Source organism: Gossypium hirsutum, chromosome D10 (genome assembly GCF_007990345.1).
Source record: "Gossypium hirsutum isolate 1008001.06 chromosome D10, Gossypium_hirsutum_v2.1, whole genome shotgun sequence".
Taxonomy (NCBI): Eukaryota; Viridiplantae; Streptophyta; class Magnoliopsida; order Malvales; family Malvaceae; genus Gossypium; species Gossypium hirsutum.
Window position 1 is genome coordinate 48,949,134 of NC_053446.1, and position 12,057 is coordinate 48,961,190.

The window sequence follows — 12,057 nt, forward strand, 5'->3', positions numbered from 1 at the left end:
TCACTGCTATCAACATGTCATCAACATAAATGAGTAGATACACAAAAGAACCATCACTATTTGTCTTAAAGTAAACACAACTGTCAAAGCTACTTCTTTTAAAATCATAAGAAGTCATAAAGGAATCAAACCTCTTGTACCACTATCTTGGTGACTGTTTCAAACTGTAAAGGGACTTTTTCAGCCAGCAAATATAGTCCTCTTTTTCTGAGACTGTAAAACTCTCTGGTTGTTGTATGTAAATATCCTCCTCAAGTTCTCCATGCAAAAATGCAGTTTTTACATCTAACTGCTCAAGCTCCAAATCATGCATGGCCACAATACCAAGCAAAGCTCATATCGAACTATGTTTCACAACTGGTGAGAACGCATCTGTGAAGTCCACTTTTGGAATTTGACTGTAACCCTTTGCAACAAGCTTTACTTTACATCTGGGTTCTTCAACTCTTGGAGTCCCCTCTTTCCTCTTAAACACCCATTTACAACGAACAACCTTTTTACCTTTAGGAAGTTTCACAAGATCCCATGTTTTATTTTTGTGTGGTGATTTCATCTATTCTTGCATAGCAAATATCCACTTTTCTAAGTCTTCACAACTAACCGCCTCAGAATAATTAGATGGCTCTTGGTTTGCATCTATATCTTCAGCCACATTTAAAGCATAAGTAACTAGATCAGCCTCAACATACTTCTTTGGAGGTTTAATTTCTCTTCTAGCTCTGTTTTTGGCGATAGAGTATTGTGGTGAAGAAGCAACTCTATTTTGAATTTTTGTACTAGTTTCAGTAGTCAACTCTGTAGTAGATTCTGCATTAATCTGATGCTCCACCTACTATTGATTTTCTTTATTGGAAGAGTTCTTAAGAGATAAGTTAGGTAGCATAGTAGTTTCATAAAAAAACATCTCTACTAATCAAAACTTTTATATTTTCAGGACACCATAACTTATTCCCCTTTACACCAACTTTATTACCAAGAAAAACACATTTAATGGATCTTAGTTCCAATTTTCCATTATCAAAATGAGCATACGCAGGACAACCAAAGATCTTTAAATCAGAATAGTCAGTAGGATTACCAGACCATACCTCTTGTGGAGTCTTTTTCTCAATGGCAACGGATGGAGATCAGTTGATAAAAAAACATGTAGTAGAGGCTGCTTCAGCCAAAAATGACTTTGGTAAGTTGGTATTTCAAAACATACATTGAACCTTCTTCATGATCGTTCTGTTCATTCGTTCTGCAACGCCGTTTTGCTATGGAGTATGATGAACTGTCAAATGTCTCACGATCCCTTCTGACTTGCACAGTTTATTAAACTCATCAGAACAGAACTCTGAGCCATTGTCTGTATGGAGATATTTTATTTTCTTTCCCATCTGTTTTTCAATCATGGTTTTCTAAGACTTAAATGAGGAAAAGACATCGCTTTTCTGCTTCAGGAAGAACGCCCACACTTTTCTGGAAAAATCATCAATAAAAGTTAACATATAATTAGCTCCACCTCTCGAAGGCACTCTGGATGGCCCCCACAAATCAGAATGAATATACTCCAACATTCCTTTTGTGTTATAGATTCCTCTGGTGAATCGAACTCTCTTTTGCTTCCCAAAAAATGGAGTGCTCACAGAACTTCAGTTTGCAAATTCCTTACTCATCAAGAAGTCCTCTTTTGCTCAATTCTGCCATGCCATTCTCACTCACATGCCCTAGGTGCATATGCCAAAGTTTAGTAATATCATTATCTGACAAGGAAGAGGATGTGACAACTAAATCACCAGTAACAGTAGAACCCTGCAAAACATATACCTTGGCAGTCTTTCTCTACCTTTTTATCACAATGAGGGAACCTTTAGAAATCTTGAAAACCCCACTTTCAGTTGTATATTTGTACCCTTTTATATTAAGAGTACTCAACAGAATTAAATTTCTCTTCAATTTTGGAACATGTCGTAGTGACTAAGTGTTCTGACAACTCCATCAAACATCTTAACTTTAATTGTTCCAACAGTTGCAATTCTACATGAAGCATTATTTTCCATCAAAACAACACATTTAGACACTATTTTGTAAGTTGTAAACCAATCCCGATTGGGACTTATGTGGAAGGTGCAGCCTGAATCAAGGATCCACTTCTCGCTCACTTTAAAATTGTTGACAGAAGTGACTAGAAGTTCACCATCGCTATAGTTTTCTACAACATTAGCCTTACTAGAATTATCTGGTTATTTTCCATTTTGATTCGAAGCCTCCCTTTTGATCTTGTTCTGTAGCTTATAGCACTCAGATTTAATGTGCCCTTTCTTCTTGTAGAAGTTACAAGTTTTACCTCTGTTTGAATACTTCGATCTACCCTTAGATTTACCGTGAGGATTCTGTTCCAGTGCCATTCTACGATCATCATCAGCATTCTGGTCTTATCTCTTATGAACAATGAGACCCTCTCCTTGAGAGGCAATTTTAACCACAAGAAGCTTCATCTTATCATCAGAGGTTAAAGAATCATAAACCTCATCAACTGTGAGAGACTTGCGGCTATATAAAATCGTATCTCTAAAGGTTAAATAAGACAGAGGTAACGAACAAAGTAGAATCAACCCTAGATCTTCCTTATCATACTGAACCTCCATGGCCTCCAAGTTTGAGAGAATTTCTTTAAACACTATTAAGTGTTCGTGCACAGATGCACCTTCCTCCAAACGATGAGCATAAAAATGTTGTTTCATATACAGCTTGCTAGTTAGATTTTTCGACATACATATTTGTTCCAACCTCTTCCATAATCCAGCGACGGTCTTCTCCTTCATCACATCCTATAAAAATTCATTAGACAAATGCAGATGTAACCGTGTTAACGCATTTCGATCCTTACACTTCTTCTCTTCCACCGTCAATGTTGAAGGCATCTTATCTACCCTTAGTAGGGCTTCCTCTAAGTCCATCTGTGCAAGAACTGCTTGCATCTTTATCTGCCACAACGCAAATATGGTGTTGCGATCCAACAGGGGAATTTCATACTTCAAAGATGCCATTAACGTGATTGAGATGAACAACCCGGAAGCTCTGATACCAATTTGTAAAAATAGAATGTCGGTAATGACAATATATCACAAAGAAAAAAAATAAATAACAGATTTTACGTGGAAACTCTTTCGAAAAAAAACCACGGGCAGAGGAGAAGAAAATTCACTATGTCTAATTCGAATTATTACAAGAAGAGTAGGTTATGTCTATTTATAGGCTTGTAAAACCATATTCTAATAGGAGTGTAGTAAGATTGAAACACCTTATTCTAATCAATATCAAATAGATAGAGTTTAATAAAGTTTAAAAAACCTTATTCTAAAAATAAAATAAAATAAATATAATTCTATAGGGATTTTACTTTTATTTTATTTTACCACTGTATTTGATTTAAATAAGGATTCGGGTCACTTAATTCTAACAATGACTAATATCAATAATGATATGAACTTTTATGGAACAGATTAGGTTCAATCTAAAGGCAATAATTTTAGTTCAGAGCAATGGAATTTCATCATACAACATCAAAAACTTAATTTGTTGGATTTCATTATAGCATAGGAAGAAGAAGAGAACTTGTATCTTTCTTCATTAAAATAAGATTCTTTTGGGCCATCTTAATAAAATTTTAACATTGGAATTTTGTTAAAGGTTTCCTGATGAAGGGAGAAGAGATAAAAAGAAAGGGAGAAGAAGATATTGAAAATAAAGAAAAAAAAAAGGAGAATAAAAGAAAAAGAATGAAATTTGTTTTAGTTGTATGATTTGACAAAAGAATTTATCTGAAAAGATCATATTAATTGCCGCATTAACTTGTTGTTACACTTTTTAACGAGAATTAACAGTTGAATGATCATAACATAATAAATAATGTTAATGATTATATCATAATTATTTAAAATATGACTTGAGCAAATTACCTTAAATATCTAGAATGGCACATTAGATAACAAGTGTTTATTTGAGATTAACCTTAAATGATATATATTTTAAAATTTAATGAGTAAACATTTTGGGCTATTTGAAGCCAAAATGTATCTATTTGATGATAAAAAATAGGCTTAAGCCATAAAATGGTACTTAAACTATATTGTTTTTTTTCAAGTTTGTATTTCAACTTTTATTTGGTCGAGTGGTACCTAAACTATACCACAAAATGGTACTTAAATTATATCTCTTTTTTTTCAAGTTGGTATTTCAACTTTTTTTTGGACGAGTGGTGCCTAAATTATACCACAAAATGGTACCTAAATTATAAAAAATTTTCCCAGGTTGATAGCTAAACATTTTTTTTGGTTACGAGTGATATATAAAGTATACTCCAATACCCAAAGTAGTACTTAAACTATACTCAATTATCCAAATTACTTCAGTAGTTAAAAAAAGCCCTCTTAGCCAATTATTTTGTGACACATGGTACTACAAAGTTCCCAAAAAAGTTAAATATTATTTCTAAAATTTGTAAACATATTTATCTTTTTTGTTCTTCAATGAAGAAATCTGATTGTGGAAAAATAAAGAACTCATCGAAAAACCTATTCAAACCTAGTTGACGACAAAACCCGGATTTTAGTGAGTTTCTTCTCCATTTTTAAACCTCGATCAAAACTTGTCTATTATTTTTCTTAAAAATAACTTTTTTTTTGTTTTTTCTATGTACTTTGTATAAAATAGTTAATGTTATATGAATCTCTATAATGAATAAAGTACAAATAAAGAATGAAATCCAAATATTGGGTAGAAACTGGGTAGAAAAAAATTAAAAGAAAAAAAAGAATTGTAGGGAGAGAGTGTAAAAGGAATTGAAAAGTTTTAATTTAATTTAATTTGATATTTTTATAATTTAATTTAATTATATTCTTTGAATTTTATTTTAACATAAAGTATCACGTGTCGCAAAATGGTTGGTTAAAATATTTTTGTTTAACGATTAAGTAATTTGGGTAATGAAATATAATTTAGGTATCATGTTGGGTATTGAAGTATGGTTTAAGTAGCACTTGTGACCATAAATATGTTTATGTACCAACTTAAGAAAAAGGTATAGTTTAGGTACTATTTTGGATAACGAACAAAAATTTAGATACCACTTATGGCAAAACAAAATTTAGTGAGAAAGAAAAAAGAAAGTATAGTTTAAGTATCATATCATTATTTAAGCCTAAAAGATGATATAGGCACCAAATTGAATTCTAAAGCTAATGTGAGGTGACAATATTGTATTATCCCTATATATTTTTGGGAGTTTCGTTTGACTTGTCGACCCACGACGGCAACACCGCCTTTCAGCGACAACATAAAAATCCATGATCTAAAGACCAACTTCTTTTCTCTTCTCTTTCCCCAAATGGATTCACCCTCGTCTTCACCGAAACCATTGGGGAAACCGAACATCCAGAGATTCATACGAAGAGTAATTTCTCCGGCCATCGTCGACAAAACATGTCCCATATGCTTGAGAACCATCGACGTTCCTGGAGCGGCGGTTCTCACCGTTTGTTTCCACGCTTACTGCTTGGACTGCATCCACAAGTGGAGCGATTTGAAGAGGAATTGCCCTCTCTGCAATTCCACCTTCGATTCTTGGTTCTACAAAATCGATCTCTCCTCTCTAAGATACCTCAAACAGCAGTTACCTGCTATCTCCGACTGCAAATCAGTTATTCCACGACCACGGTCCACCGTAGCTGATCGTCGACGGTGAGTTTTCTTTTTTGATTAACGATTATCTGACTATTTAATTGTAAGTCGAATAAAAGAGTTGATTGTTTAGGTTACTCTTTTTTTTTTCTTTTTAATTATTTGGTTAGGATCATCGAAAGGACCAGAAGAGAAATGAACGATGTTAACCGGAGAACGAGACCGTTGCCTTGGCGGCGATCTTTTGGGCGACCCGGGACTATGTCGCCTCATGTTATCGCCGAAAGGAAGCTTCAATGGCGTGCCAGGTACCTTATGAAGACCCAATTTAGTTATATTTGCCTAATTCTAAGATTAAATGGCTGATAGGGTTTCTCTTGCAGTGTGTATAACCGACGGCTGCAAGCTGTGCCTATATATCATGGTAATGGTTTTCAGCAGGTAGGTTTACCTGGTTTAGTTCTTTGAAGGTTTGCATTTTTTTTTCCATATATTTGAAATGTGACGTATATGATAAATTAGTGGATTTGATTAGCAAGGAAGGGTTATTTTCCATCATTTTGATGCGTTATCTCTTTGCTTTCAGAATGTTCCTAGGATTAGGAATGATTTTGAGAAAGAGAAACTACTGCGAAGAATAGAACCATGGATTCAAAGGGAGCTTAAGGCTATCCTCGGAGATCCAGATCCATCAATCATTCTTCATGTTGTGTCCTCGCTTCTCTTCTCTAGACATGAAGATGGCTCTTCCGCCTCTTCGACACAGCTCAGTTTTGTCAACGACAACTTTCTTGCTCCTTTGGAACCTTTTTTGCACCACCGAACCAACATGTTTTGGCATGAACTCAGGTGAGTTATACACCTTTGCTTTTTTGATTTGCTTGAAGATTTCCTTTTCTGTTATTATTAATTTTCAGAAATGTATACCAGATGCTTTGTGGATAGTCCATTTACCATGGAAACTTATGATGCAGTAGTTGAGTATAGACAGTTGAAGTAGCGTCACTTAGCCGAGTTGCATATTATTTTAACTGATATCTCGTCTACACACTATATCTGTGGCGTAAGAGATCAGTTCCTTCAGAGCTTGTTATCCTCGATGGTCTGGTGATGGCTGCACTATCAGTTTTTAAGCCATCAGGTAAAATGGCACAGCTTAGAGATTGAAGGATTTAATCAAATTCTGAAGCTAGGCCTTAACTGATGAAAGAAAAAATGTGCTCAGTACTATCAAATTGCTTGAAGTTGAGAGATCCAAGAAGCAGGGGCTTTGGTAGCCGTCGAATAAGTAGAGCAGAGCACATTAAACATGTCAGCCGGAGTTGCAAGCAAGCCAGGTGCCAACCAACAAATTCTTGTAATAGCCGTCAGATAAGTAGAGCAGATTAAACACGTCAGTTGCCCGGCGCCGACCGACAGATTCTTGTAAATGTTTTGCTTGGATCATATTATGATTTTATATATTTGACATTCCCTTGGGCATGAATTGTGCAATGATGAAAGTAATTTATACAATTTATCGGAAAATATGTAAATTTGCTATTTAATGCAATAGATTGAAATTTGAAGAGGAGTTACAGAGTTTGTGACAACTTTCCAGATCATAAATCTTACAAGCATTGCAACAAAATAGTACATCTTGCAAGAAGAACAAGTACCTTGGACAAAAGAAGCAGCAGTTTGATCAAATATGCAATCACGATTCTTCCTCTGGCTCTTCTTCTTGAAGAAGGTTCTCTCTGTTATCATGTGCCCAAAACCCGCGCACATCTATGAGCATGCTGGCCACAGTCCCACCCTGTTTACAAGCTAGGAGGTCAGCCAACGTAATCCTCAATGGATCGGCTGGCTTTACCATATCCCATATTTCATCCCGAACATCTTCGATACACAATTCGTAGTTGCCCCCTTCAATCCATTTCTGGTGTACATCTCTGTTTCAAGGATCCAATGATTTCTTTCAGTTGATGACATTATTATAATGGTGGTAAATGTAAATCAATCATTGTTTTCATCATTCATGTCTCTGGAGATATGAGGCTTGTAGAAACTGGCTCAAGTGCTACAAGCAGGAAAATACAGAATTTTATGTAGGAAGGTTGTATCAGGCAACATCTCATCTCTGTGATGCTCCCCTTCTTCACTTCCATTTTTTTCGAGATATGCTCGATTGCTTAAATCAAATAATATAGGTCAGGACCATGATAGTCAAAATAAAACTTCAATTATGAATATATGAAGAGGCCATTACCTGAAAAGAGAATGAATATCTGCTGTTGTGAGGAATCCCCTACCATTAAGATCAAGACAACGGAACAAATATGTTAACCCTTCTGGAGTATCTTTGTTCTCAAGGGCCAGAACAAAGTCGAGAAAACTGTCGAAGTCCATCTCTCGATTATTTCCAGCACCAATTTTGCAACGTCGGACATGCTCATCAAATACTATTGAAATCATAAGAAATCGAAAAAATGAGAACTCAAATTGGAATAAAAAATAGTAGAAAGAATACAACTTAATAATAGAAGAGGATGATATATGATTGGTTTACTAACAGTCCAAGTCCACCTCTAATTTTGTTTTGAAGGACGTTGGAAGTAACAACCATGCTTACAAATCAAACGCAAAATCATGGTAAAAGGAAAACAATAGTGTAATATTCTACCTCTTTCGATGAAAATTTCAGTTAGAGTTCCATCCGCATATTCTTTAAGCTCCTGCTTACTCAGTGTTCCATTCATATCCTTATCGAGGGCAAGAAACATATCTAGGAGAAGAATAGGTATGCTGTTAGTACATCATTGCATCATATTTCCCACGTAATTATTTACATAAGCAGTTTTCAAACCTCAAAGAATGGTAAGAGTAAGATTAAGATCCACTAGACAATCAGGTTCAAAGGAGAGGATAAACAAAAACAACAAAATACTCTTATATCTAGAGAAATTGAATATGCCCAATGTACACACCACATATACGTTGTGCAGAAGTCAAGGAAAACCAATTTTCAGCTTGCTCAGTGTCAGTGACTTCTTCTTCACTTTCCTGCACAAAAGTTTAATGAAGGAACGAGAAAATAACTTAAGAAAAACAGTTGTCAAAACTAGGTATAAGAGAATTGTGTATCTATGAGATATAATCATCAATAATGTACCTGATGTAGTTCCATTAATTCCTGGAGACAGTTACTAAGCAGCACCTTTTTTATGCAGGCCTTTCCTGTGAAAAATACTAAATGTTAACTATTTGAACACATCATGATGGAAGCACTAAAACTAGTTACTGATGAGATATCAACTAGATGTTGGTAAAGGTATTTTGGTTACACAGACCTCGTCTATGAGGATCACAAAAGAAAGAGAATTTGTGTGCAGCTATGCGACAGTACATTTGAACAAAGGCTGCAGGCATATCCCGTAGTTGTGCCAGGTTAGGAATAAGACCACGAATGTAGGCCTCCATTTCCTATAAAAGTAATTGTAGCTCTTAAACATCAGAAATGGTGAAAAAAAAACAGGTGCTGGAGTGGTAGTCAATCAGAAAAGAGATCACATGGTGAAAAGATAATTTAAATACTTCAAAGCTTGAAGACGCAAAGACTCCTTACATGAGGTTGAAGGAAACCATCTGAATCCTCATCAAGCTCACTCATATCAATTCTGGCCTGTGTAAGAGAAACCTGAAGAACAATGAAGAATAAACAGAAGTCAAGGAACCACTTTCTCAACAAAAATAAATTAAAATGCAAAAGTAGATGATATCTATTCTCAACAAAAATAAATTAAAATGCAAAAGTAGATGATATCTATGTTTCTTGAAACATCATGATTGTAGGACTGACATCGTTAGTCAACAAAGCAACAATCAATAATGGACTGATCCTAGGACTTACACATGATTGAGATAGACTGCAAAGTATAATAACAATCAGGAACATTCTTTAACATCAAAGACTCACAGTGCGCATCACATAAAGATAGAAGGGCAAGATGGCGATTCTTCCTGATTCATCTTTCTCAAACTTCATGAAGTTTGATGGGCTGAAAAAGCGGCGACATTTTGGACCTATTTGTTCTGTACAAACGGAGGCAATGTGGCAAAAATCTTCATAATTCATCTGCAAATCGAGAAAATGAGTCAAGCTATGAATACAGCTGAGACAAGGATAATGTCACAATTATGAACAACAAACTAAAAGCAGCCTAGCAGTTTCGATTCTTTGAACAGATGGAGATTATGATGACTAAGAATATAAACCTTTTCAGCACCAGTGGCATCATCAATGACACAATTTTCTCTTAAGCAAACCCACATGGCATCCAGATCATCAGCGTTTAGTAGAAGATCAGATTGCTTCTGTAATTCAGAATTAAGAATGTGAGTGATGATTAAATGGACCGGTAGACAGTTCAGGACCAACACAATCGAAGAAAGCAGCAATTTTACCTTTAGAAAACGATATTTTGCTAGCTTCTGAACCCTATGACTGATGGATCCTTCCTCAGGTTTCTGAACCAAGCAAAAACAAAAACAAAAAGAAAGGAACGAAAAGAAGAATAAGTTTGTGGTAATAAGGGATTTTAAGAGTAATGCAGCTGCAGATAATTTTGATACATGCCTTCTTATAGAAACTTGGTATTGTACCAGCTTCGGCGCTTTTCTGTTGCTTTTCTTTAAATATATCAAGCAAGATCCTCTTTGTTTCAAGCTCTAAAAAAGGATGAAAGCAACACGAAAAATCAGAAATCTTAATGAGGAAACAAACATTGATTTTAATGATTAAATAAACGTACTCATATCCGCAATTCAACAAAAAGCCAAACATCTCAGCAGACAAGCATCACGAATTAATGCATATATGACCAATAAAGAAATCAGCAAGTTATAATTGCCCTCCTACAAAGCTTGTAAGAAGAAAAGACCCAGTTCCTAATCTTTCTCAAAGACATAAGCTTGCACGAATAAATATAAATAAACTTCAAATTACACGAATTCTCTATCTGTGCTTATCAATTCACACTCAAGATTAACCTAGTTATCAGGTTCATTACTTATCATCTTAAACAATAGGCTTCTACTTCCACAGTTTAGCAAAATTTTAAAAATTCTAAACACCACCAATTAAACAAATTTCCGTAAGAAAGACCCTTAAAGTTATAGCCTAAGTCTAAATTAATCAAAATTAAGCTTAAGAAATAGAATTTTGGATATCATCAAGAAATGAAAGGAAGAGAGAAGAGATACGGACCCATTAAGGCTTCGGATCCGAGTCCAGCACCGGATCCGATGTACCGGCGAAGATTTCGAACCCAAAGCATCGACGAAACCGGTGGGATCTTCCGTTGAGCGGCGGCTTCGTGGCTCTCGCCATCACTGGACCCACTATACATGGTCGAGTTGCACCTATCTATCAATACGAGTCGACTCAAACCAGTTCAATTTCGGTGTAAATTTTTAATTTTCTGAATAAAAAACCCTAGATCTTCAGTTTCACTGATCTGTGAAACAATTGATTTGGTAGAGAAAAGTGTTTCCCTTTTGTTTCGAAGACGCTTTTTGAAATTTATTTGGAGAAATTATAAGGGCATCTCTTAGATTTTGTATATTATAAATTTTGCGCAAAAGTTTCTGAAATGTTGCTTTTGTCCCTTAAGTTTTTTAAAATTTCATCTAAGGAGGTGAGTTTTTTTAAAATTTTCCCATAATTTTATTTGATTAATACTATTATATGATAAAAAACTTAAATTTTAAAAATTATTTTTGTTTTGATACTATGTTTATTTTTAAAATTTTATTTTATTAAAACTATATATAAAATTTTAAGTATATAAAGATACTCATATTAAATATATTTAATATAATTATTCGTAATTATTTTTTAATTTGTAAAATTTCAATAATCTAATTTTTACTAAATCAATTATTTTTTTGAATTAAACAATTATAAATCGACGGATTCCAAAATAAAAGTAGTTTAAAAATCTAAAAAATTTAGAACTCTTTATTTTTTTAAAGAAAAATTACCTTCTTAAAAATCTCTTCTTGTCCAACTCAAGTAAAATCCAATAAATCACAATCATCGTATAGATGGAATTTGTTGAAGGGCTATACCTATCGGGGACCTCTCAAAACTTTTTTTAAATTTCACATATAATTTTTAGAGAGAACAAAAGCTTTAGGAAAGTAAATTGTTAGCACCAAACTCTCCCCCTCTCCTATTTTGAGCCTAAGTTATAAATTTTGTTTGGTATATTTCTTAAAAATAAGTACAAAATATGATTAGACTATTTCATAAATGCAACTTTTTAAAATCTTACTAAGTGATAAGCTGCTACTTATCTACGAATCATTTTCCACACTTCTTCATTACAAATTCTATCATTTACCTTTTAC

General features: G+C 34.3%; 2 protein-coding genes and 1 non-coding gene across 5 annotated transcripts; 1 reads left to right on the forward strand and 2 right to left on the reverse strand.

The window, feature by feature from the left end:
• Positions 1-5,194: 5,194 nt before the first annotated feature.
• LOC107916037 (E3 ubiquitin-protein ligase Topors) lies at positions 5,195-7,237 on the forward strand. Of its 2 annotated transcripts, XR_005919460.1 has the most exons (6): positions 5,278-5,724; positions 5,835-5,972; positions 6,048-6,105; positions 6,251-6,513; positions 6,595-6,805; positions 6,890-7,237. XR_005919460.1 is itself a non-coding variant. In XM_016845209.2 (5 exons), the coding sequence occupies exons 1-5, from the start codon at positions 5,372-5,374 to the stop codon at positions 6,662-6,664; spliced, it is 882 nt and encodes a 293-aa protein (XP_016700698.2). In that variant the 5' UTR covers positions 5,195-5,371; the 3' UTR covers positions 6,665-7,237. The 2 variants fall into 2 exon arrangements, 1 of the variants encoding a protein (XP_016700698.2); XM_016845209.2 differs by having other exon boundaries at positions 5,195-5,724; positions 6,595-7,237.
• Positions 7,192-11,265, reverse strand: LOC107916036 (probable serine/threonine-protein phosphatase 2A regulatory subunit B'' subunit TON2). 2 transcript variants are annotated; one of them, XM_016845207.2, is made up of 12 exons: positions 10,913-11,265; positions 10,283-10,374; positions 10,111-10,173; positions 9,922-10,020; positions 9,623-9,781; positions 9,272-9,343; positions 8,997-9,129; positions 8,819-8,883; positions 8,634-8,709; positions 8,330-8,431; positions 7,916-8,108; positions 7,192-7,598 (listed from the first exon to the last, which is right to left on the reverse strand). In XM_016845207.2, exons 1-12 carry the CDS (start codon positions 11,052-11,054, stop codon positions 7,361-7,363), a joined length of 1,434 nt encoding a protein of 477 aa, XP_016700696.1. In that variant the 5' UTR covers positions 11,055-11,265; the 3' UTR covers positions 7,192-7,360. The 2 variants fall into 2 exon arrangements, with proteins under 2 accessions (XP_016700696.1, XP_040958373.1); XM_041102439.1 differs by having other exon boundaries at positions 7,192-7,837.
• Positions 7,683-7,800, reverse strand: LOC121222942 (small nucleolar RNA snoR104). The gene has a single exon (XR_005920312.1). It is a non-coding gene; the product is annotated as a small nucleolar RNA snoR104 (small nucleolar RNA).
• Positions 11,266-12,057: the final 792 nt, after the last annotated feature.